The 26,797-nt window shown below is 45.2% G+C and overlaps 2 protein-coding genes and 1 non-coding gene across 5 annotated transcripts in view; all 3 read right to left on the minus strand.

Moving 5' to 3' along the window:
• PPP1R8 (protein phosphatase 1 regulatory subunit 8) overlaps window positions 1-16,504 on the minus strand; it is a 38,130-nt gene extending 21,626 nt beyond the window's left edge. Inside the window, exons 1-2 of the mRNA XM_032805935.2 lie at window positions 16,350-16,504; window positions 4,935-4,995 (exon numbers count right to left, since the gene is read on the minus strand). Coding sequence (XP_032661826.2) covers window positions 4,935-4,995; window positions 16,350-16,504 — 216 coding nt within the window. The remainder of the gene's footprint in view (window positions 1-4,934; window positions 4,996-16,349) is intronic.
• The window catches only part of HNRNPR (heterogeneous nuclear ribonucleoprotein R), a 667,870-nt gene that overhangs the window by 550,592 nt on the left and 90,481 nt on the right, over window positions 1-26,797 (minus strand). The gene's annotated exons all lie outside the window — the stretch shown is intronic.
• Window positions 2,467-2,631, minus strand: LOC116839790 (small Cajal body-specific RNA 1). The gene has a single exon (XR_004377233.1).

Genomic DNA, 26,797 nt, shown 5'->3' on the forward strand with positions numbered 1-26,797 from the left:
AGGACTGACCCTTGGGGAACACCACTAGTTATCCCTCTCCATTCTGAAAATTTACCAATTATTCCTACCCTTTTTTCCCTGTCTTTTAACCAGCTCTCCATCCATGAAAGGCTCTTCCCTCTTGTCCCATGACAACTTAATTTGGGTAAGAGCCTTTGGTGAGGGATCTTGTCAAAGGCTTTCTGGAAATCTAAGTACACTATGTCCACTGGATCCACCATGTCCACGTTTGCTGACCCCTTTAAAGAACTCTAATAGATTAGTAAGACACGATTTCCCTTTACAGAAACCATGTTGACTTTTGCCCAACAATTTATGTTCTTCTATGTGTCTGATAATTTTATTCTTTACTATTGTTTCAACTAATTTGCCTGGTACCGATGTTAGACTTACCGGTCTGTAATTGCCCGGATCACCTCTAGAGCCCTTTTTAAATATTGATGTTACATTAGCTAACTTCCAGTCATTAGGTACAGAAGCCGATTTAAAGGACATGTTACAAACCATAGTTAATGGTTCTGCAATTTCACATTTGAGCTGTAATGACTTCACAAGGTGCAAGACAGTGGCAAATCAATAATAAACACTAATTTTACAGCTTTTATCTGACTATGATGAAGGCTTGGTCTATACTAGGAAGTTGGTCGGTATAACTATGTTGCTCATGGATAAGAAAAATCCACCCCAAGCAAGGCAGTTAAATTAACCTAAGCCCTGAACCCCTGCTGTAGACAGCCCAAGGTCAAAGGGAGAATTCACCTGTCAATGTGTTGAACAGTGGTGTCCCCTTAACTCTATAGCCTGGACTGCCTTTTATAGTGCTCTGCGAACACCTCCAGTTTGTAGCTCCGTTCCTTTTTCTTCTCCTCAGCCTCTTTGGTTTTCTCATGTAGCTCTGTGGCTTGCCTGTGAGCCTCAGCTTCCAGTTGCTTTAGTCTCAGGGCTCATTTATAGGCTTCTCTCTCTCAGCTCTAATGCCTGCATTTTCAGTTTAATCTCTGCTTCTTTTAACCAATGCTTGCTTTCATTCTCTCTCCTTCAACTTCAATTTGGCCAAATCCATCTTTGAAGCTGCTGCACCTTTGCTCATTTTTTAAGCTTTACTGTTCCTATTTCCCTTTCCCAAAGTAAGCAAACAGAAAATAAAACTGTAACCCTTCTTTGACTGCTTTCAGCCACCACACTTGAATATCACTTAAAATTGCTACCCCGGTGCTTAAAGTGCAAACTTCACTTGGAACGACAAGCTGTGCACATACCCTGCTCCTCGCTGCACCACTGTGACATTCCCCAGGGCACAATCTGGAATGTTGAACAGTGGGGTCCCTGGAACTCTCTAGCCTGGGGTGCCTTTTACACTGCTTTACTGCCAGAGCAGCCACTCTTGGTCTGCACATGAAGTCTTCAGTATGTAAATTTACTCCCAGCTAAATAAATGAGCACTCTGACCAGTCACTCATGAATTACACATAGGACAACACCCGCAAATTCTTTGTCGCAGTCTTGTTCCCCCAGAAATCTGCATCGTGTACTGTCCAGCACACTGCTCAACAATGCAAGCTCATAGAAAGTCCGTTAATTCATCAAAGGAAAATGATAATGCACCAACCTTGTTATGCCAAATGGAGTTTCTCCACACACTTTAATCCGAACACATAGTGGTTAAAATAAACTTATGAACTACAGAAAGATTTTAAGTCATTGTATGTGATAATGCATAAAAGTCAGGATTGGTTATAAAAGAAAATAAAAACGCAAGCTACTTCCTAAACTTTAACAAGCTAATAGAGTTTAAAGCAAGACTCTTTCACCACAAGTTGCAATAGTTCACAGACTGGATTTCCTTTCAGCCAGGGATCACTCCCCCAGTTCAGAGTCAGGTGTTCGTTGATGTCATGAGTAGAGAGATAGGAGGAGAGGAGAGTTGGAGGTCTGTTTCTCTCTCTCTCTCATATACCAGCCTCCCCTCTTTGAGGATCTCCCCCGACCTCCCATTGAGGTGTAGATGACACCAAGTCCCTTGTGGACGTGAGGGCTGAAAGATTCCAGAGATGCAATGTAAATTTCACATTCATACCTTCCCCCTGCAGGAGAATGGCTGCTTAAGCAGTGATAGCCCACTTGACTTTACGGATGCCTGTCTGGGGTACCAGTGTGTCTGTTTCTGAAAAATGGTTTGTGGGTGTTACCCAGACTTAAAATATTTCAGTAACAATCATATAGTAGAATCTCAACTTCACAAAGTTTTCTACATATATTTCAATGGGATAATAATGTTTAGCAGATTAAGAGTTTTCAAATGATACCTCAAGACAAAGTTTGTACAAAGTATATCATCATCTTGTAAAAGGGGTGACCACAATAGCATAGGCTGTCACACCCCTCCTGTTGGCGTAGGAAACATCTTCACTGAAGCGCTACAGTAGTGCCACTGCAGCATTTGAAGTGTAGACAAGCTTGAAACTCCTCTGTGCCCCTGAGTTATAACCCAGTGTGATCCTCTACACACTGAGCTTAATACTTCATGGCTTGTTTTAATATTGCACTTCTCAGACCCAGCAATCACAAGTTATATCTCAGATCTCTACATGAGAGCTGGGATACAGATAGCTCGGTTAGTATCAAGTGCTTAGTAAATCTGTAAAGATTAAAGTGTTCTCTTACCTAGCCACTGCTAACTACAGGAAAACATGCAGAGTTTTTCAACTAGTCTAAACAGCTGACCCTTAAAAAGGACAGTCAACTTAAAGTCATATGTTGAGAAAAAAAACATTTCTTCACCTTTACCAACAACATTAGATTAGAAAGAGTGAAAATTTTTGAAATCCACTTTGCCTGTCACTATCTTTGCTCTTTTTACAGCCCTATGAAGTTGACCAATGAAAATCAAGAACCTGAAAATCCAATTGACTTCACTGATGTCACAACACATTCAAGCCTTTACTCATGGTACAGCCAGATGTTTTACAAACTAGTGAGTGTTGGAATATAGGCCCTGCAGGATGAGTGAAAGATGAAGATTTTTCCCCCAGAAGTTGATGGCTGTGACATGTGGCATACGGAAGAAGGGCAGGACAGGCGATTACAAGACAAGAAACAATCAGAGCAGGGATGCCAGGGCATCAGAGTAGCACTTCAGAATCCCAATGAGGGAAATCACTTACTAAAGTGTTAAATATCTGCTATTTGACTATGGTCACACTCTGCACTATACAACACACACAAGACATAGTCTCTGTCCCAAGGAGCTTACATTCTAAACAGACAAACAATATATTACAGACAATATTAGGTGATAGGAGATGCATCAACAAAGTACTTAAAATAAGCCTGAAGACTTACTAGGTTCTCCCTCCCCACAAATTGGGTTGGTTACGTTGTGTAGTAGAAAAAAAATTGTGAATTAAAACTAGACTGTGGCTTGGGAAGAATACAATTAAATAAGATCCAGAACATGAATTGTTAAAAGGGAAGAGATGGTATTTTTGGAACCATAACCAAAATATGTACTCGATCTGCTGGTCCAATCTCCTGTGAGACAGGGGCAATTTTCCTTTGCTGGCCAAAGATCCTGCAATATCGCACACTGCAAGCCAGTGAACAATGGCTCCCAGCTCCTCGGGTTCGCTTCACTAGGCCTCAGATTCCTAATACTCCAATTTCTTCCTTACCAGCATTACTTTGGCTCCCCCTACTTTGTATCCTTTGGTTCCCACTGCTGGACTCTAGGCAAGGGAGAAGCATTACCTTTACTGTAAAAATATTACAACACAAACTATAGCAACAAACCCCTGCAATAAGCAGCTCAGAATCAGACGACTACTACTTACTTTGCATTGGACATTTGGGCTCCCCAGGCATTAGTTAAATGAGCTTCTGCTTACAAAACCAGGCTCCTGGAGCACTGCTGACAAGGAGGGCTGCTGGTCAGAAACCAAGACCAGCTACATGAAAACCTTCAATAGCATATATACTTTTAGGGCATAGGCAGACAATTCTAACCCAACATTTAAGTTTGGTAAAATAAGGCTTTGCACAAAGCAACAGTTTGGGAAATACTGGGTTTTTTGGTTTTTTTTTTAATTGTGTTTTGTTTGAGATTTACCCACGTTCTAGAAAGATGAATTCAGACTCACCAGATGCAGAGAAGTGCTGCTAGGATGACAAGAGGAAGGGAGAACTTCTCTTATGAGGAGAGATAAACAAGCCCAGTTCTTTTAAGCCAAGCAAAATGAAGGCTTAGAGGGAATAAGGTTGCTCTCTATAAATACATTGGGGGGTAAACACAAGGGATGGAGAAGAGCTCTCATAGCTAGAGGAGAATTCTGGCACAAACTGGACATGAATATATTTAGGTTGGAAATTAAAAGGTTTCTAACCATCAAAAGAGTCAGGTTCTGGAACAGCCTTTCAGTAGGAGTAGTGGCGACAAACCACCTCCTAAGCAGTTTTAAGATGGAGCATGCTCCGTTTATTTACACGACTATATGAATGGTTACCTCTGAGAGCAAGAGACTAGACTTGCTGATCTGGAAGTTCCCTTTCAGTCCTACATTCCTAAACCCAATCACCATGCCACCATGTAGCTGACGGATTCACAGCACAGCTTCCTGACTGGGACCCAGTGCACGTACACAATGGGGACTTTGCACTTTATCAAAATAAATTAAAAACATTAAGCCTGGCTGACTGTGGTGAAAGGTTGCGGGCTGGATCACTGTTAATAAAAATAATAATTGAAAAAAAAAAAAGTGTGTCAGGAGAAGAAAGGGTCACTTTGAGGTGCGCAGAGAAAGGGAAGGGTCACTTTGGGGTGTATATGGAAGGGGAAGACTGGGAAATAAAGCAATGGACTTCAATTCCCCATCAACAGATGGGTTAAATCCCATCTCCTTCTGCATGCATCTAAATGCTTATTACATCTATTTTCATACCTCAATTAGTTTGTCTCCTTTGACTACATCCAGATGCAAGCCAGGGGGAGGTTTTCCTGCCCTGGAAAATAAGAAGAGAAATAAATATTGATGTGTAGTACTGCTAACACTGTACCATCATTCCATCAATCCCAAACAAATCGAATCCAAATCCAGGTTTACTGTGAAAAATAATAGTCTCACAAGTGTCCTGCATGTGAGGTCCCAGATTTGTTTTGCGTATAGACAAAACTCTCTGTACTTACCAAGTTATTCTATTGCCACAGTGCATTGAGGTTAGATGGGCTTGAAACGCTCACCAGAAACCTGCTAGCCATCAAAGGAAATCAACCAGCAAGAGATACACAAAGATAAGGGGGACAGTGCTGCCATTAACAACTTCCTTGGATAATGCCAGGTGGGAGAAACAGCCAGCTCCCAGCTTCTGGAACTGGAGAAGGGCTGGGGTTGTTAACAAGGGCTGTCCCTGCAGTCTGCTTGGGGACTCCCATCTCTTGTATTAACTACTAGCTAGTAGATGTCTGATAAACCTGAAGCCCCCTGCATATCTCTTCAGCTACCAGAAGCAGGACAGTGGTTTCCCCCACTGCTGCATTATAGAACCTCCTGATTGTTGGGGAAACAGTGAGGACACATCTCTTGTACTTGTGCATCTTTGGTACTCTACTCCTCCTCCACTAGAAATACCCCCATTGCTTGCTTCTGGTGCTGCTCAGACGTTCTATGCAACTACATGATTCTCAGCTTCACGCTGCCCACAAATTTCTGAATAGCTGGAGTGTAAGAGACCAGAGTCTCTGCTATTGTTGGGAAGCTCTGTACAATAGTAGTGACACTGAAGCATTGGGAAAGAAATTTGTAATTGAAGTTCACCTCACTGATTATCTGCAGAGGTCAATGTTGTGGGGATACGCTTCAGAATCATGTGGAAAACAGCATGTTGGGGGCTGTGCATGTGCTTTTCCAGATCTAAAATGTTTGAACAAAGGACACAGAAGAAATCACAGCCCTCATCTCCTTTCCTCCTCCAAAATTTAGCAGAAAATCTTTGTATCAAAGACCTCTCCTTGTATACAGTCTCACCAGCCACCACCTTAGCCTCCTAAAGACTCACTTCTGCTGTGATGCCTACAAAACACTGGCTGCTGCTCATAGCTAGGCAGATGAGAAGCCCCAGATTGTCTTTTTCTACTCCTTCCTTCCCCTACTCTTTGCACTTACTAACGGTTCACTTCCTGCCATTCCCCATCTTCTTTCTACCTGTAAGTTTAAACAAAAAACTTTAAACAAAAAACCAAAAAAAACCAAACAAAACCCAAAAACCCAAACACACACAAGAAAACAGGCAGCTAACAAAATTGTGCCAATTCATTGTCTATGAATTTATTGCATGTTATATTTCCCTCCTCTACCTTTGCAACTCAGGCTTTGTCTACACTACACTTTCTTCATTAAAACTTTTGCTGCTCAGGGATGTGAAAAAACCACGACAGTTTTAATGATGAAAAGTGCTGGTGTGGGCAGCACTTCATTCGCAGGAGCTGCTCTCCTGTCGATGAAGTTACTGCCCCTCGTGGGGGGTGGCTTTATTTCGTCACCAGGAGAGCTCTCTCTCGGAAACAAAGAGTGGCCACACTGCTTACCTTACAATGGCGCAGCTGCAACAGCACAGCCACGCTGCAGTGTAGACTTGGGCTTAGAATCTAAGGCTTTCAGCGCAGGAACCATCTCTTATCTATGTTTGTATAATGCCCAGCACAATGAAGCCCTATTCCTGGCTGGGGTCTTTTGGCACCACCAGCATGAAGGTATTTATTGTTAACAGCAACATGTGGAAACGTTATGATTCTAGCAGAATCTGACACTCACTGGAAAAGGCTAGATCAGAACTCAGTGGCTCAATCCAGGCTGCCCTGTTCAGGTTCCTAAGGAGACAAGGTGGGTGAGGTAATATCTTTTACTGAACCAACTTCTGCTGGTGAGAAAGACAAGCTTTTTGAGCATCAAAAGCTCTTCTTCAGGTCTGGGAAAGGTACCCCCAGAATCACAGTGAAACATAAGGTGGAAAGAGGAGGTTAGTGGGTTATGAAATTAAACTAAATAAATAACTGGTAGACATTAAAAATCATGGTCTGAACAGACACATTGGATTACGCTTATTACAACAATCTAACCCACTAACCCCCTCTTTTTGTTTTAAGACTGCAGAGGTGTTAATGGGCCACTCTATCTTGAATGGTCCCTCGCAACATGTTTAGTTTAAGTAGCACAATCTGTTCCACCTTGCATTTAGCTGTGACTCTTGAGTACCTCTCCCAGATTTAAAGAAGAGTTCAGTGTGGCTCGAAAGCTTGTCTGTCTCACAAACAGAAGTTGGTCCAATAAAAGATGTGTCTCTTTAATATCCTGGGATTAACATGGTTATACATGTAGCTGAAGTTGTGGAACTTCTATCAATCCCCCCCCTAGTGTAGACCAGACCTGAGTGTAGGCAACTGTCAGCCCAAGCCCCAGGGTGGCAAGGTTCCAGCTGTCAGACACCTGGAGCTCACAGCCAGAACCGTCTGATGTGAGCAATGCAGGGTCCACACTGACATTGTGTTGACCTACCTCTATTGACCTAAGCACTATGCCTCTTGTACAGGTGGGGTTATTAAATCGGTGTAGTGCGTGACTTACATCAGCAGGAGCAACACAGTAGTGTAGGTCAGGCCTGTTGGGCCATTTCTCATTTTCCTCTGTAGCAAAGAAGTCTAGATGGAGCATGCCATTTGTACTGAATGATGCTTCTGCTACTGAGACTGTTTGTTAGAATAGTATCTTTTCCAGGAAGATGGCCAGCCAGGCTTTCTGATACAAATACACCACTCAAAGCAGAACTCTCTCTTTGAAAAAGCAGCATGGGAAAGCTCCCCTTGAGCACCACACTGATATACTACATTGGTCATCTCCACCGGGATTTATACTGTTTTGAATGTGGGGAGGAAGTGACTTGAAGGTCAAGTGATTTTTTTCTCCAAACTAGAACATTTATGAGAGGTCTGGTTTCCTTGGTTTTCCACTGCTCTGAGACTTTCCAAACCTGTGCACAATTACTTTTGGTTGAACGAACAAAAGATACTTTCTTACAGGCATTCTTTGGAACTGCACCCCCTTTTAAGGAGTCTTGTCCATCTTGGGCCATAATCATCACTGAGTGAATGCTGTCTAGCTGGGAAGAATAGACCTGTTTTAGACATTGTTCTAGCAGTCTCAGAGTCTAGCAAATGGATTGACAGGTGCAGGAGGTCATTAGCCCCAGAAACCTCAGACGGAACCATACTTTGTCTAAGTTGGGATATGGGTACTTTGATTGTTTACTGCGTCTCCTAAAACTTGCCTGGAAGAATATAAGCAGTTGTCAACTTGAAATCAAGAATGCCCTCTCTGGAAAGTAGAGTTGGGTAAAAGAACAGCTTTTTATTGTTGATCTTGAGATCCAATGAATACTTCCTCAAAGCACAATGCACTCCCTGTGGAGGCTGAGCCTTAAGTAGCTAGCCACCAAGACAGCTAAGTGTTCATTTTTGGTATCTCAGATAAACAGATACTGCAAATAAGCAGATAAACAGAACTATCATGGATAGTTCTCTGAAGATGTCCACGCAGTGTGCAGAAGCGGTCAAAAAAGCAAACAGGATGTTAGGAATCATTAAAAAGGGGGTAAAGAATAAGACCGAATATATTATTGTCCTTATATAAATCCATGGTACACCCACATCTCGAATACTGTGTACAGATGTGGTCTCCTCACCTCATAAAAGATATACTGGCACTAGAAAAGGTTCAGAAAAGGGCAACTAAAATGATTAGGGGGTTGGAGAGGGTCCCAATATGAAGAGAGATTAAACAGGTCTAGGACTCTTCACTTGGAAAAGAGGAGACTAAGGGGGGGATAGAAGATAGAGTCTATAAAATCATGAAGTGATGTGGAGAAGTGGATAAGAAGTTATTTCTTATTCCCATAATAAAGAACTTAAGCAGGTCACCAATGAAGATTAAATAGGCAGCAGGTTTAACAAAATAAGGAAGTTTTTTCCTCCTCAGCGTCAGTCAACTTCTGGAACTCCTTACCCTGAGAGGGTGAACAGGCAGACTATAGCAGCGTGAAAAGAAGAACTGTGCCATAAATTCCATGGTGTTAGTCCATAAATGGCTATTATCCAGATGGGTAAGGAATGGTGCCCTAGCCTCTGTTGTCAAGAGGATGGAGATGATGGCAGAGAGAGATCATTTGATCATTGCCTGTAAGGTCAAGTCCCTGCCTGGGCACCTGGTATGGCCGATTGCAGTAAGACAGATTATACGGTCTAGATGAGCTTTGGTCTGACCTGGTCAGCCATTCTTATGCTCTTATTATGTCTTAATGCGAGCAGAAGATTTTTTTGTAAACTCCTCTCAGAGTGTAGACAAGACTGCCAAGAATGATACTTTTATAGCAGAGGTGGACAGACTATGGCCTTTGGGCCAATCCCAGCCTGCGGGACTGTCCTGCCTGGCCCCTAAGCTCTGGCCCAGAGGGTTAGCCCCGCGCCCACTCTCTCCCACTTTCCGCCCATCCCTGCAACTTCAGCTCACTCCACTCCCAGCACAATGCTCTTGGTGTGGGGCTGTATGCTCCTGGGGAGCGCAGCTACAGAGCCCAGCCTGACCCGGTCTTCTATCTGCACGGTGGCAGCGGCAGCGTGGCCCAGCCCACCCGGGCGGTGCAGCTGTAGCGCCGCCAGCCACTATTGACCTCCAGGCACGCGGTAAGGAGCGACAAGAGCAGCGGGGTTGGATGAGAGCGCAGGGGAGTTCTCAGGGTGGTGGTCCAGAGGAGCAGGAGTGGTGATAGGAGGCTTGGGCGGGGGAAACGGGGGTTGAATTGGGGGCAGGGGTCCTGGGGGGAGTAAGTCTGGAGGGAGGAGGGGTGGATGGGGCGGCAGGGGACAGGGGTTCTGGGGGAAGTCAGGGGACAGGGAGAAGGGATGGTTGGATGGGGCAGGGGTCCCGGGGGGGAAGGGCATCAGGAATGAGAGGAGCAATTGGATGGGGTGGTGGGAGTCCAGGGGTGGTCAGGGGACAAGGGGGGGTGTAGATGGGCCAGGGATCCGGGGGGGGGCATCAGGGGACAGGGGGGTTTGGATGGGGCAGGAACCCTGGAGGGGGCAGACAGGAGGTAGAGGCCAGGCCACGATTCCCCTCCCCTAACTGGCCCTCCATACAATTTACGAAACCTGATGTGGCTCTCAGTCCATAAAGTCTGGCCATCTCTGTATTATACTAACAGCTGTACCTCACATAATCTTAGTTTCTTCCTGAGGAGAGGCCGAGAAGGCATCTGGAAGTAAATCCTACAATGTTCGGAGGAATTCTGGTGGCTTGGGGTCACCAGATGAAATCAAAATTTCAGATGCATCTGTTCAGAACTCAGATCTGGAATGGGATAGAGATTTCCTCGTTTTTGAGAATGAAAGTCGTTGGAATAAAATCCTTTCCACAGAACTTGTTGTAGGAAACACTGGATGAAATTTCACGGCCTGTGTTAACGTGCCAGGCTAGATGACCATAATGGTCTCTTCTGACCTTTACATCTATCAACGTACAGCTCCCAGTTGAAGATGGGAAATGATTTTGTCCTTTATAACTGTTCTAAAAAGAGGATTCTTGAAGAAGGATGAAGTAGCAGTTTCAATTGGATAGGGTTCTTGATCTCCCATTATGACTCATTTTCACTGTTAAGTAGTTGCCTAATTTTACACTGACACTCCTGGTGGGTGAAGCTCATGATCCAAAACGTCTGTTAGTCTATAAGGTGCCACAGGATTCTCTGCTGCTTTTACTGGTGGGTGAAAAGATTTCTGTGTGTAGCCTGGCTTGGTTGGTTCAGCCTGTAAAGCATTTTGCCATTCTCCACGAAGAAAACTTCTATTGTCAAAGCCCAGTGTGCTCCATGGTAAACTTAATTTAAATCATGAGGCTAGGCCTGTGGATTCTGTGATATTTCAGTGCAATAGAGTGAAGCGTTTACAACAGCATCAAAAATGAAATTTGAGTTTGTATTGTATTGTATTATTTTCCTATAATTCAGTCAGTACAATATTCCTTGTTAACTTGATTGGTTCCATTTATTTATGCTACCCTTGCATTTTCAATAAGCTTCAGGTTTCTGTACTGAAGATACATTACTACACTGTAGCAGCCAGGGGAAGGCGTCAGGTTTGGCAATGGGGCAAGGCACTGTGCAAGTTTTCAGCACCTAGGGAGGCAGTTTGGGATTGCTGGATAAATATACTGGCTGGAAAATGATCAGCAGCGAAATGGTTACAAGGACATCAATTTTAAAAATCAGATTTTCATTTGAAAATTTTGTATCTAGAATTGTTAGAAGTAATCCCCAACATCACTCTAGCAAAAATTACTGATTTGTCTGTTTCACCGTTTGTTGCATTACTCATGAAACATGGAGAGTTCACGTGGATTCTCTCTCAGGTTCAGCAACAAGGTGTATTAGCAGCAGCAGCAGCAAATCTGAAACTGAAACAGGAGAAGACAGGAGTGCGCGCACAGAGAAAGGTGAGGGAAAAAGGTCTGAGCCCTTACATGTTTGAGGTTGGTGCTTTCAGGCCCAAACAGAACACAGAAACTCTCAAAAAATCAAAGTGATGCTAGTTTTAGCATACTTTATTATACAGCTGAATTTTTAAATTGACCTTTAAAAAATTCAAGTTGACAGTATTCCTTTCACAATATTCAGATTGTCATCTTTAGGTCTGAGTGTTAACACACCATTAGGACAAATGGGACAGTTCACACTTCCCAGTGCTATTATTTGAGGTTAACAACAGTACATTGTTACCTTCAGTTCACCTTTGGAGAACTCTTTGCAACAATAAGGTCTTGTCTAGATTAGATATTTTAAGAAGTATTTTTAAAGTGTGTTAGCTGTTAAAGATATGGGCTGGACAAGTGTTATTTTAATGTGTTAATTTCAAACCAGGCCACTTATTTAGGTTTCTAAATGTGGATTTAGGAGCCTAAATTTAGTCACCTCTTTCGTAAAATCTTGGCCTACATTACTATTATATACATCTTAGCGCCTGGCTTGTAGGGCAAGGTGGAATTTCCTGAACTCTGAAGGCATTCATCCTCTCCAGATAACAAACACTGTGACTTCTCCATCAGTGAGAGCTTCACCTTGGTTCAAAGAGACTTGTGAAGTGCAATTTGTATCTTTAAAATGTTCCAGTTTACACCAAGTTTTTATGTTGAGGCCCCAACTACTCGCTTCTCCAGACTTGCTTGCTGAAACCAACTATTCCCGTGCCAGCTGCCTCCTGATGAACAAATGTTTCAAGTCTTGTATCACACGTTATATTTCATACACAGATAATTGAGGTTCACCCTGCATGATATAAACGTCTCAGGGGTCACCTGAAACTTTTGGTGAATGAAGGATTCAGATAACCAGGAGTTCAGGAACACCGTACAGCTGAAGCCTGCTCCTGCGAATCCTCTCCAGCCCAGGGAGGCATAACTGGAAGACAGTTTGCCATGTTCCCTCTGTATACATATGATTTTCATACCAGCTTTTATAAACCTACCACTGGGCCTATGTCAAGACCTTGTAGTCCATGTTTCAGTTCAGAAGAAATTAAAACTAAGTTTAAGAACAAGAATTTATAAACAAACAGGTGCCAGCATAGTTTATAACAGTAAAGCTTTTAAACAAAGCATGAAATTCTTAATCTTTACTGGAGACTGATACTTTAAGATCAGAAGAAATAAAAAACATAAAGTCCACCTGCAAGCACCTCCCACAACTGGTTAAAACACAAACACCAATGGCAGAGCGCGTCTGACACTTTCCATTACAAAGCTGAGTTACTTATAACATGACCAAACTTTAAACACTGGGGTTGATATTTTCCATTCTGGGAGCCTGCTGCATGCTGAATTTGAGAGAGTTAGTAAAAAGCTGTTTTCAAGAGAAAAGCTGGGCAAACCAACATTTTCCTGGTGCTAGAATATTCTTTCAATGATTTAACTGAGAAGTTTTATCACCTGCATGCTTTGGAGGAGGAACTTGAAATTTGGCAGGGATGTTGCTCTTGTGTCAGAGATGCAGCTTTTGCTGTTCTAGTGTAAATCCAGCAAATTCGGACGAGTTAAAAGCCTCTGAAAAATTGCAGTTTGCACATGCTTCTGTAGAGGTTTGTTAAAAGCGAGCAGCATTCTTCCTTGAAGATTCTGTCTGCACCAAGTATGCTCCATTCCCACACAGCTCCTGCATGGTAACTGGACTGAGCATGCTCCATAAGGAAGGCATTTCCTACAATTGCTTCTCCCACCCACTGCAGGCTTCTATGGTGCCAGGTACCAGAACTAAGAACAGGGACACTGTCCCTCTTGTGCTCACAATGCCATGGAGAAGGAGGAAGCAGTCTGACTCAATGCAAAGAGGTGAGGAGTGTAGCAGAGTGAGTAGGTGTAGGCTGGGAACAACATGAATAAAGGGGACAGAAGCCAGGGACAGAAGACGTATTAATGACTAGGGCACATTCCATTCCAGAACCTGCAAGTCCTCAGTTCCTTCCCATGTCTCAACATTCCTGTCCAGAAAATATCTGAGAATCCCACTGATTAAATGTGCAGCTCTTCCTCCTCTAATGGCTGGTCCACATAGAGGATAAGAGACTACTACTACCACCAGATACTCAGTTCTCAAATTATAGAAGTCGGTGGCTTACAGGTCCCAATCCTGCCGATGATCCACATGATGGTCAATATAATTTGACCTGACCAATTTTTTTAAGCCAGGAATTTACATTTAAAAAACCTACATAAAAAAAAACAAAAAAAAACAGGTTGTAAGCTCTCAAAAGTTAAAGTGTCAGAATGAAGGTTACACATACAACTTTAATAAAACCCATGTGTGTGTATACATTATAAGCGTTTAACATACTATTTATTCTGTCTCATTCTGTGCACATGACTAGGGCCCTACCAAATTCACTGTCCATTCTGGTCAATTTCACAGCCATAGGATTTTAAAAAGTGTAAATTTCATGATTTCAACTATTTAAATCTGAAATTTCACAGTGTTTGTAATCATAGGGGTCCTCACCCAAAAAAGAGTTGTGGGAGAATATTGCAAGGTTATTGTAGCGGGGGTTGCGGAAGTGCTACCCTTACTGCTGAGCTGCCAACTGCAGAGCTGGCCCTCTGTCAGCAGACTATGCTCTCTAGCCACCAAGCTCTGAAGGCAGCGCAGAACTAAAGGTGACAATACCACAACCCCCCCTAAAATAACCTTGCCTCACCCACCCCACAGACACACCATTCCCTTTTGGGTCAGGATCCCAATTTGAGAAATGCTAGTATAGTGTGTGCTTTTACCCTATACAAGACCAGATTTCACAGGAGGAGACCAGATTTCACAGTCCGTGATGCATTTTTCATGACCATGAATTTGGAAGGGCCCTACACATGATGGATGGTGCTTGGCAGTGAATGAGACTGTCACCTGTAGGATCCCTACCTTGTTTATTGCAAATGGGACAGTGTGTCGCAAAAGAGGAAGGGGATCGAAGGAAGAGAAAGAATGGTCTCCTGGTTAAGATGGCTGAATGACACTCTGGAGAACTGGATTCTACACTTGCCCGTGCCACACAGTTCCTATGTGATGATTGGCAAGACACTTAAACAAAACTTTTCACAAGTGGTCACTAATTGGGTTTTTCATTTTCTGGGTGCCTGACTTGAGACATTTGGGGATGGGTTTGCAGAAGCGCTGAGCACTCATGACCGCAAGTGAAGTCAATGACAGCTCTCTGCTTTGAGCATATGACGTGCTATAAATGTGCCAAGTACACTGAAACATCAGGCCCAAACCATCTGAATTTAAGTATCAGCTAAACATGGATGCCTAACAATTTTGGCCTTAATCTTGTGGAAAACTAACACCATCTTGCCTCACAGGAGTGTTCTTTAGTGCTTGTGAATCTCTCAGATACTATGACAACGAGCAGCAGAGAATCCTGTGGCACCTTATAGACTAACAGACGTTTTGGAGCGTGAGCTTTCGTGGGTGAATACCCACTTCGTCAGACGCGGGTAGTGGAAATTTCCAGGGGTAGGTATATATATGCTAGCAAGCAAGCTACAGAACGCTAAAAAAGCGCATAAGTAAATTAGTAGTTTTGTATTAAGTGCAAGGTTTACATGGTGTGCAGTAAATAAAGCATGGGAGAATAATAAAAAGGGATAGACAGATAAAAACCAATATAGAACAGAGACATATTTGGTGAGCACTATTCACTGACTACAGCTGGGATCTTGTGGAAGAAATAGCAGGTGATCATGCCAGCAAAGACTTGATCATATGCATACAAACAAGGGTTGGAATTAGGTTCTCTCTGGCATCTCCTGATTTTTGAGTGCTTGACTTTGCCACTTCAATGTTTTTACTGTAGTTTTTCTCCTAGGCAATTTAAAGTTAGACCAAGCACAAAACTTGAACACACTGAAGAAAACAATCCTGCACTGTGCAAGGATGATGGTGTGGATGCCCAAATAGGCCTTCGGTCTTGTTCTCTTTGAAGCTACAGATAGGAACCAAGCCCAGCATACTTTCACATTCTACTTGTGCATTCCCTCTGACAGTCTCCCCCTCAGCATAACTGGGGTGGGGGCAAAGAGAATCACAGCCAATTTCAAGTTAACAGGTTTCTCATACTTTTGAAGTGCATGTCAGGCTTTTGCTTACTCTGCCTCAACTTGGTATTTCACTAAAATCTTGGGGAAACATTTATGGGGAAAAAAACACATAACATCACTTCTGAAACATGCTTGTTATTTCAGCAGCTGCATTCAATATAAAACAGAACTCATATCTGAAGTTGCTATGAAAGACATTCATTCATCTGCACTTTGCACAAGTTCAAGCAGGAGAGCACCACTGCGTAACAATCACACTCCCAATGTGCGCTGCTTCACTGCGCAGATTCATAATGCTTCCTAAACAGCTCACCCATGAGAAAAAACGTGTTTATTAATCCCCATTTTACAGATAAGGAACCTGAGGCACAGGGAAGGAAAATAATTTGCCCCAGGCCACAGCAGGAATCAGTGGCAGACCTGGATAGAACCCAGGAGTCCTGCTCTGATCTCAGCACACAAGCCGCACCTCTGCCTGACCAGACGTTCACACTCACTGACACACACCGCATCTCAAGTTCTGCGCCTTGGCCATAATTTGCTGAATGAGAGATTCTGCCATACCACGGCCGAGCCACCAGCCCCAGGGCACGAGTGCCAGCCCAGCCCCACGGCCGAGCCCCACGGCATGCGCACCGTGCCAGGCCTACCCCAACAGCCCCCCGCCGTGCTCACCAGCTTGGGCAGTCGAATAGCGACAGGCCGCCACAAGAATTCGCGTTCGCCGCCATCTTGTATAGACCCCATTCAAGCGGGCCCGAGGCAGGCTGGGAATCAGGAGGACTGGCCGGGAGGCGATCCCGGCATGCATCGCGCGTCGCTGCCGTCATAGTGAGAGTGATTGGTTGGGGGCGGAGTGTCCGTGCCCGGGCTGGGGGGCGGGAGGGGGCGGAGTGTCCGTGCCCGGGCTGGGGGGCAGGAGGAGGCGCAGTGCCCGTGCCCGGGCTGGGGGATGGGAGGGGGCGGAGTGTCCGTGCCCGGGCTGAGGGGTGGGAGTGTCAGTGCCCACGTTGAGGGCTGGGAGGGGGCGGAGTGTCCGTGCCCGGGCTGGGGGGCAGGAGGAGGCAAAGTGTCAGTGCCCAGGATGGGAGGGGATGGAGTGTCTGTACCCTGGATGGGGCGTCGGAGGAGGCGGACAGTCCATACTGAAGGGTGAGAGGGGACGGAGTGTTCGTGCCCTGGCTGGGGGGCGGGAGGGGACGCAGTTTCCATGCTCAGGCTGAGGAGTGGGAGGTGGCAGAGTGTCCGTGCCTGGCATGGGGGAATGGGAGGGGGCGGAGTGCCCGTGCCTGGCATGGGGGAATGGGAGGGGGCGGAGTGTCCGTGCCCGGGCTGGGGGGCGGGAGGGGGCGGAGTGTCCGTGCCCTGGCTGGGGGGCAGGAGGAGGCAAAGTGTCAGTGCCCAGGATGGGAGGGGGCGGAGTGTCTGTACCCTGGATGGGGTGTGGGACGAGGTGCAGTGCCCGTGCCTGGCATGGGGGAATGGGAGGGGGCGGAGAGTCCGTACTGGGGCTGAGGGGTGTAAGGGGGCGGAGTGTCTGTACCCTGGATGGGGTGTGGGAGGAGGCAGAGTGTCCGTGCTTGGCATGGGGGAGTGGGAGGGGGCGGAGAGTCCGTACCAGAGCTGGGGAGTGGGAAGGGGCTGGGTGTCCATGCCCAGGCTGGGAGATGGGAAGGTGTGATGTTCCTCTGGTGTTATCTGGACTCATGATCTGCTGGGTCACTCCAATCGTCAACTCTGGGAGCCAGTTTTGCCCTGCTGTGCTGTGAGAACCATAGGCACTGACTTCCCCTCTTCCCTTGCCCCGCCCCCACTCCACCCCTTCCAGGAGGCCCTGCCCCGCTTCTTCCTACCCCTGCTTCACCCCCATTTCAACCCCTTTCCCAAAGTACCCGCCTCAACTCTGCCCCATTCCAACTCCTTCCCCATGTCATGTCCCAGCCCACCTCTTCCCCACTTCCTCTACTGAGCGCACCATGTTCCTGTCCCTCCTGGAGCATGCTAATGCTGCCAAATAGCTGTTTGGCTGCAGTCAGGCGGGAAGCGCTGGGAGGTAGGCGGAGAAGTGGGGATGCAGCCTGCTCAAAGAAGGAAGAGGTGGGGCAGGGGAGGTGAGGGGAGTTTGGCAGAGCACCCACTAATTTTTCTCATGGGTGCTCCAGAGTTGGAGCATCCATGGAGTTGGCACCTATGGTGAGAACCCCCATTCCCGGGCTGCTCACGGACAGCCTTCAGCATGTAAGCTGCTCCTTGGATTGTGCAACCAAATGACACTAGCTAATATCTCTGGTCCCAGATACAACCTTAGGAACCTCCCTCTTGCAGGGTCCACTTATGCCTGCTGGATGCTGCAAGCTTATTTGAGTTCATCAATTTAACAAAGAAATTGATATGTACCAGGTAGGCTTGTTATCCCAAGGGGAGTCTCTGACATGCTTCAAACCAAACGCATTGCTTCAGGTAGACTAAACAAACATTTATTAACTACAAAGATAGATTTTAAGTGATAAGTCAAAGCACAAGTCAGATTTGGTCAAATGAAATAAAAGCAAAACACGTTTTAATCTGACCTTAACACTTTCAGTGTCCTTACAAACTTAGATGCTTCTCACCACAGACTGGCTGGTTGCCCTTCAGCCAGGCTCTCCCCTTTGATCAGTGCTTCAGTTGCTTAGTGGTAATGTCTGTAGATCATATAATCATAGAAGATTAGGGCTGGAAGAGAAGTCATCTAGTCCAACCCCCTGCTCAAAGCAGGACCAACACCAACTAAATCATCCCAGCCAGAGCTTTGTCAAACCGGGTCTTAAAAACCTCTAAGGACGGAGATTCCACCACCTCCCTAGGTAACCCATTACAGTGCTTCACCACCCTCCTAGTGAAACAGTGTTTCCTAATATCCAACCTAAACCTTCCCCACTGCAATTTGAGACCATTACTCCTTGTTCTGTCATCTGCCACCAACCAAGAAGACTGAGCTCTATCATCTTCAGAACCCCCTTCAGGTAGTGAAGGCTTCTATCAATTCCCCCTCACTCTTCTGTGGCTAAACAATCCCAGTTCCCTCAGCCTCTCCTTGTAAGTCATGTACCCCAGACCCCTGACCATTTTGTTGCCCTCCACTGGACTATCTCCAATTTGTCCACTTGCTTTCTGTAGTGGGGGGCCCAAAACTGGATGCAATACTCCAGATGTGCCTCACCAGTGCCAAATAGAGGGGATGTCATGGTACAATTCCCCACTCTGAACTTAGTGTCCAAAAGATGGGTACCAGCATCAATTCCTCCTAAGCTCAATTACCAGCTTAGAACCTGTAGCGCTGCCACCAACCAGGAATTCCAGTGCCTGGTACACTCTGGTCCCCCCAAAACTTCCCTGGGGAACCCAAGACCCAGACTCTCGCTTGGATCTTAACACAAGGAAAGAAAATCCTTTCTTCCACTGTTGCCTCTCCCAGGCTTCCCCTCCCTGGGTTACCCTGGAAGATCACTGTGATTCAAACTCCTTGAATCACAAAACAGAGAGGACAATTCACCTTCCTCCCTCCTTCTCTTTCCCCTCCCAGACTCTCCCTGAGAGAGACAGTAATCCTAACGCAGAGAGAAATTAGCCTCTCTCTCCCCTTCCTCCTTTCTCCCCACCAATTCCCTGGTGAATCCAGACCCAGTCCCTGGGGTCTCACCAGAATAAAAAAACAATCAGGTTCTTAACAAGAAACTTTTAATTAAGAGAGAAACAGTAAAAATTATTTTTGTAAATTTAAGATGGATTAGGTACAGGTTTTTAGCTATAGGTACTGGAATACCCTCCCAGCCTAATTATTCAAGTAGAAATTAAAATCCTTTCAGCAAAAATACAAATTTGAACTCCTTTCAGCCAAATACACAATTAAACTCCTTCCAGCCAAATGCACATTTGCAAATAAGAAAAACAAACATAAGCTAACTCGCTTATTCTATCTAGTACTTACTATTTGGAATACTATAAGAACCTGTATCGGAGAGATTGGAGAGAAACCTGGTGCGCCTCTGGTCCCTCTGAGCCCCAGAGGACAACAACCAAAAACTAACAGCACACACAAGAAACTTCCCTCCCTCAAGATTGAAAGTATCCTGTCCCCTGATGGTCCTCTGGTCAGGTGACAGCCAGGCTCACTGAACTTGTAACCCTTTACAGTCAAAGAGATATAAGTACTTCTGTGCTATTAACTTCTTTAATCTGTTATGACAGGGGAATAATCACTCTCTTGATGTGCTGGCAATACGCCTACTAATGCAGCCGAATATGCATTAGACCTTCTTGGCAACAAGGTCACACTGCAGACTCATATCCAGCTTTTCATCCATTGTAATCCCCAGGTCCTTTTCTGCGGAACTGCCAATTACCCAGTCGGTCCCCAGCCTGTGGCGGTGCATGGGATTCTTCCTAAGTGCATGACTCTGCACTTGTCCTTGTTGAACCTCATCAGATTTCTTTTGGCCCAATCCTCCAATTTGTCTAGGTCATTCTGGACCCTATCCCCACCTTCCAGTTTATCTACCTCTCCCCCCACCTTAATGTCATCTACAAATTTGCTGAGGGTGCCATTAATCCCATCATCCAGATCATTAATAAAGATGCTGAACAAAAACGGACCCAGGATCAACCCCTGGGGCACTCCGCTTGATACCAGCTGCCAACTAGACATCAAACCGTTGATCACTACCCATTGAGTCCTACAATCTAGCCAGATTTCTATCCACTTTATAGTCTATTCATCCAATCCATACTTTTTTAACTTGCTGGCAGAATATTGTGGGAGACTGTATCCATAGCTTTGCTAAAGTCAGGATATATCACATCCACTGCTTTCCCCATATCTACCCAGCCAGTTATCTCATCACAGAAGGCAATTAGATTGATCAGGCATGACTTGCCCTTGGTGAATCCATGCTGATTGTTCCTGATCACTTTCCTCTCCTCAAAGTGCTTCAAAATTGATTCCATGAGGACCTGCTCCATGATTTTTCCAGGTACTGAGGTAAGGCTGACCGGTCTGTAGTTCCCTGGATCCTCCTCCTTCCCTTTTTTAAAGATGGGCATTATATTTGCCTTTTTCCAATCATTCTGGACCTCTCCCGATTGCCATGAGTTTTCAAGGAGAATGGCCAATGGCTCTGCAATCACATCATCCAATTCCCTCAGCACCCTCAGATGCATTATATCTGGATCCATGGACTTGTGCATGTCCAGTTTTTCTAAATAGTCCTTAACCTGTTCTTTCACCACTGAGGACTGCTCACTTCTTCTTCATACTGTGTTGCCTAGCACAGCATGATGCCGAGGACAGATGTAGGTGGAAGAGAGAGGAAGAGCATGGCAAACGTCTCTCTCTTTCATCCTGTTCTTTCTTCCCTCTTGGTTTTGCCCCCCCCCCTTGAGAGTCAGGTGAGCATTACATCATCGTAGTCCCAAACTGACCAAGGGAAGGGGAATGACTCACTCAAGAGTCCAACAGATTCTTTGTTGCTGCCTAGGCCAGTGTCCTTTGTTCCTGTGAGGCTGGGCTGGGTTTGTCCCATACATGCCCTGATGAGGTGTGAACAGCCCCTCTGCTCTTGGAGAGTTTTTGCCTGAGCTTGTTTTAAGCCATGAGGATACATTTTCAGCCTCATAAAGATGTAAGCAGAGTCTAGATGACCTCTCCCCTGACATCTAGTGGTGAGCTGTGGAAAATGACTTCAGAAGCTGATCTTATTTGCATGGACACACCCACCCTGCCTAGGTGCTTAGCATGATGGGATTGCTTGCCCAAATGACCCCTTGTGGCTGGTGTTGGATCCCCAATCTCCTTGTTATTGGGGCAGGAGTAACAAAGGATTGTTATCCTTGTGTGAACCGAGGGCAGCAGAACTGTACCTGGCAGGGACTCACACTCAACTGAAGAGCACTCAGTAGGCAGGGGGACAAGGATTCCAAAACCCAATGAGTTGAGAGAGGGCGGACTCTGTTTAAGGGTACTAGACTGCATGTGGCCTGTTCTCTCTTTATGGTATAATAAAAGAAATACTTTAGAAAATTAGGAGTCTCATTGCATGCTGTAGAGTGGAAATCACTGATACCTAGATTTAAGTATTAGATTGGGGTAGGTAACCTATGGCACAAATGCCAAACACAGCATATGAGCTGATTTTCAGTGGCCATCAGTCCAGGGGGCTCTGCATTTTAATTTAATTTTAAATGAAGCTTCTTAAACATTTTAAAAACCTTATTTACTTTACATACAAGAATGGTTTAGTTACATATTATAGACTTATAGAAAGAGACCTTCTAAAAAGTTTAAATGTGTTACTGGCACGCAAAACCTTAAATTAGAGTGACTAAATGAAGACCTGGCACACCACTTCTGAAAGGTTGCCGACCCCTGGATTAGACCTACTTTGGGACAGTGTCTATATTGCAAGAGACTGCCCAGTGTGCATCAGCAGTAAGGCTCCCCTGCTAACAGCTGAAATCAGTGAGACCTGTGCCAGGGGGGCTGAAGACATCTTGGTGAGTGGGCAGCTAGCAGAGAGATGCAGCAAGGGGCCAGCAGGGTGGCTGGTGGACAGGGCCAGAGCAGAGCTCCCCAGAGGTGTGGCAATTGGCTATTGGGGTGATGAGCAAGTGCCCAAGCAGTGCAGTGTGTAAGGTGCCTCCTTCCCGCTCCCCCGGCCTTCCACACAGGCTGGGAGGTGAAGTGTAGGGCTGCACTGGCCAAGGAGAGCAACTGCTTACTACTAGGGTGACTAGACAGCAAGTGTGGGGGGTAATAGGAACCTATACAAGAAAAAGACCCCAAAATTGGGACATCTGGTCACCCTACTTACCATTCCCCCACCTTCCACACAGACTGGGAGGTGAACGCTGGGGCTGCACTGGCCAGAGACAGCAACTGTGAGTGGGGTACAGAGAAGGGATGGGTATGTTAAAGAGACTTTTGGGTTGCTGGACTGAAGACTCTGAGGGGAAAAGGACACTGCCCAACTTACTTGGGAGTGGGTCTTTTGCTCATGGTTTGTGTTTATGAACCCTAGTTGCAGTGTTTTCCCAAATGAATGCTGAGTTAATTCCCTCCTTTTATTAAAAACTTTTGCTACATTCAGACTCTGTGCTTCCAAGAGGGGAAGTATTGTCTCTTAGAGGTGCCCAGAGGTTGGTGTGTAATTGTCCCAGGTCACTGGGTGGGGGCTTAAGCTGGTTTTGTGTTATATTGTTGAAAAGGAAACCCTAGATACTGAACCTGGCCCTTGTTGCTGCTGCCTCCACCTGGCAGAAGGGTTACAACTATATACATGAAATTACGACCTATAACGTTGTTACAGTGATGTAATAGTAATTGTTACAGTAATTTTCAGTGCATCATGAGCCTCCTAAAGATACCCAACATGACAAATTTTGCATTGGATACGACACAATCATTTTACAAGGACGTTAGATATTCCCCTGAGGTACAGAGCATCGCAGGAGGTTTGTTTGCTTTTTTGCTTTTTGAAGTATCATTTAGGTGGCACAGGCAATGCTCCTTCGAGATGCCTATCTGGCTCACTTGGTCAGGGTCTGATTGCCAGATTTGGGTTTGAGAAGGAATTTCCCTCATGGCTGACTGGTTGAGACTTTTTTTGGGAGGGGGCAGAGGTAGCCTAGCCCAGCAGCAGGCAGTGAGGTTGGCCTGATGGAATCATCTGGGCATATCTTGACTAATCAATTCCTGTCATTGCAATGGGTTTAGGCAGTGGTGGGAACTCAGTCTCTCTTGTTCTCTATTTGTAGCACATTATTTAGTCTCCTGAAGACAGACATGCTTTAGTCTAACTCAAGGATAGACAACCTATGGCCTGGGTGCCAAATGCGGCACGCAAGCTGATTTTCAGTGGTGCTCACACTGCCTGGGTCCTGCCCACTGATCCGGGGGACTCTGCATTTTAATTTAATTTTCAATGAAGCTTCTTAAACATTTAAAAAACCTTATTTACTTTATAATATATAACTAAACTATTGTTGTATGTAGACTTATAGGAAGAGACCCTCTAAAAAAGTTTAAATGTATTACTGCACACGAAACCTTAAATTAGAGTGAATAAATGAAGACTCGGCACACCACTTCTAAAAGGTTGCTGACCCCTGGTCTAACTGATGTGATTAGGCACTGGGTGAAAATTAATAGCTTGTGATATACAGGAAGACAGGCCAGATGATCTGTGGTCTCTTCTGGCCTTAAAATTCTACAAAACTGCAAATCATTCTAATTTAGTGTAAGTCTTAATCCTGCTCCAAGGGCCAAGTGCAGTTCTCATGGAAAAAGTGACTCTAGTGGCATTGTAGAGTCCCATGATGTGCTGCAGGTAATATTTGCTGAATTCACAAGCAAAAAGGTGATTTTTTTCCCCCTAACTACCAGCCTTTCAAGTTCAGCCTGGGTTCTGCCAAGTTCATCATTAATTCAAAGGGTGGTGTCTCTGATCACAAGCCAGTGGGACTATCTGTGGTTGGGAAGATGCTCAAGGCCTATTTTTCACAACTGGGTACCCACTTCATACATGCATTTACTGCAGCTGTGAGCACAAATCGGGCCTTTCCATCCTGGTACCAGGAACAGTCAAGAGTTAAACTCAAGGGTTAGAGAGGACCCTCAGATGGTCACACATGTACCTCAAGGTGCACAGTGCTACCCCTCATGACTACCTCTCTATCCATCTCTCACCAAGGCTCCGACTTTCCACTATAGCAGCAATTCCTCTCCCTTGTCCTGTTCTGCTTAAGGACTCATCACACTGTCAGTACTAACTCCACTGCTGCAGCCCTCAAAAAAATTACTATCCCAGTAGGCTCACCAGCCTGTCAGTCCCCTGTGCTGCCCATTATCCACCAAATCAAACCAACAGTTCTGATCTCACTGCTGCCCTTAACCAGCTTGTCCCATTTCTGCATGTGGCTCTCAGAGTAAACGGCTGAAGGATAGAGTTCAGTTGAAGGTTTGCTGAACTGAAAACTATAACTGACCCTGATTGCATAGCCCTGAAGGTAGGAAACAGCAACAAATATTTTGGGAACTGCCACACTGGACCAGGACAGAGGTCCTGCAACCGTGTTTCCTATATCAAATGCTTCTAATGGTGTTGATATAGTGTAGCTGGATTTCTCTAGTACCATATGACATTTTGATTAAAAAAACTTGCATTATAGGGACTTAACAGGGCACAAAAATGGATTAAAATCTGGCTTATTGACTGATCTCAAAATGTAGTTAATAGAGAGATACCAGTGAGCTGAGCTGTTTCTAGCGGGGTTCCCCAGGGATAGGTTCTTGGTTTGAGGATGCTAGTTAATATTTTTTATCAGCAACCTCAATGGTATAAAATAAGTGCTGGTAAAGACTGCAGATGAAACAAAGAATGTGGGGTAGTAAACAATCAGGGTAGGTTACTGCTACACAGTGATCTAAATGGTCACAGGCTAGCACGATGTGTTGTTAATATAGCCAAATCCAAGGTAGTACATTTGGGAACCACAAATACAAGCTATAACTACAGGATGGAGATTGTGCTGAAAAGCAGTGGCTCAGAGAAGGATGTAAGGGTCAGCACAGATCATCACCCTGAGCTCACAGTGCAGTGCTGAAGTAAAAAGGGTTAATGTGATCCTTGGATGTATAAACAGGACTATCAAATAGAAGTAGGGAGTATTCTAGCCTCTAGCCAGCACTGATAAATTCTCTACTAGAATGCTGTGTCCAGTTCTGGTGTCCATGCTTCAAGAGGGATGTGCAGCGAGTTCAAAAGAGGGCCACAAAAATGATCCAGGAGCTGGAAAACAAGCCTTATAGTGTGAGGCTAAAGGAGTTCACTCCATTCAGCTTATCGAGAGAAGGTTGAGAGGTACTTACACATGGCCTGGAGATCTGACTGTGCAGGGCTTTTTGACTTTGCTGACAAAGGCATAACAAGACCCAGTTGCTGGAAGTTGAAGTTAGACAAATTCAGCCTTAAAATAAAATATTTTTTTTGCTGTGAGGGTGATTAAACATCAGAACAGCTTTCTGGGGGGGTGTTGGAGTCTCTCAATGTCACTGCTCACAGTTTTACCGTTTGCACCTAGCACAACACTCATACCTGACATGAAGAACAAGAAGAGCCCTATATGTTTTTAAGCTGTCTTCTATTATCTGTAATCCTGTTGGCCACTGATAGTTCAATAATTTGTTTGGCTTTCCTTAGAAGTTGCCTGCATTGTTTAGCTTGCAATTTATATTCACTGCCATTTACTTTCTCTTTCCCCCCATTATACATTTAAAAAATGTAAATACAATTTTATGCTTTATTGCTATTTCCACATCTCCTTTTAACCAGGATGGCTTTGCCCAGCCTAACTTCGTATGTGTCACAGCCACAACCTGCAGGCTCTGAACTGCAGCAGGGCTGATTCAGATCAGTCCTTAGGCTAAGGGGAGAGACAGACTGGTGGTGTGAACTAGACTCTGTGGCCTGCGGTGCCCTCCTTTCTATTTCCTCTCAACTCCTTGGCCCCACTCATCCCTCGGAGCAGCAAAGAACTATTCTACCTTCAGCCTCTGCTTGTGCTGCCGGTGGGCCACTCCTGCTTCTCTCCAGCAGGCAAAGGACATGATCCCTTCTCAGGTAAGGTTCAGTCTTACTGTGGAGAGGCTATCATCCTTCAGTGGAGTGTGACCGGATCTCTTCTCCCCCAGGACTCCCTATGGATCAAGTGACTCCTGAGGGGCTTTACAAGAAGTTTGGGCTCTGCCCTAAGGGTTCCAGGCCTGTCTCAGGCCAGTGCCTGAATGTTGGGGGTTCACTACTCTAATGGGCAGATGGCAGGCTTGCCTGACATTGCTGGGCAAAGCTTCTCTGTAGACCAGTGGTACGTCTACACTGCACGATTATTTCGAAGTAGTTTAAACCAATATTACAAAACCGATGTTATAAAATCGGTTTTGCGCGTCCACAGTGCGATCACAAAATCGATTGCTTGCGTCCATGGTCCAAGGCTACCATCGATTTCAGGAGCGGTGCACTGTGGGTAGCTGTTCCTCAGCTATCCCATAGTTCCCACTTCCGTGTTGAGAGCACAGTGCCTGATGGGGC

The sequence above is a fragment of the Chelonoidis abingdonii genome, chromosome 25, assembly GCF_003597395.2.
Source record: "Chelonoidis abingdonii isolate Lonesome George chromosome 25, CheloAbing_2.0, whole genome shotgun sequence".
NCBI classification, from domain to species: Eukaryota; Metazoa; Chordata; order Testudines; family Testudinidae; genus Chelonoidis; species Chelonoidis abingdonii.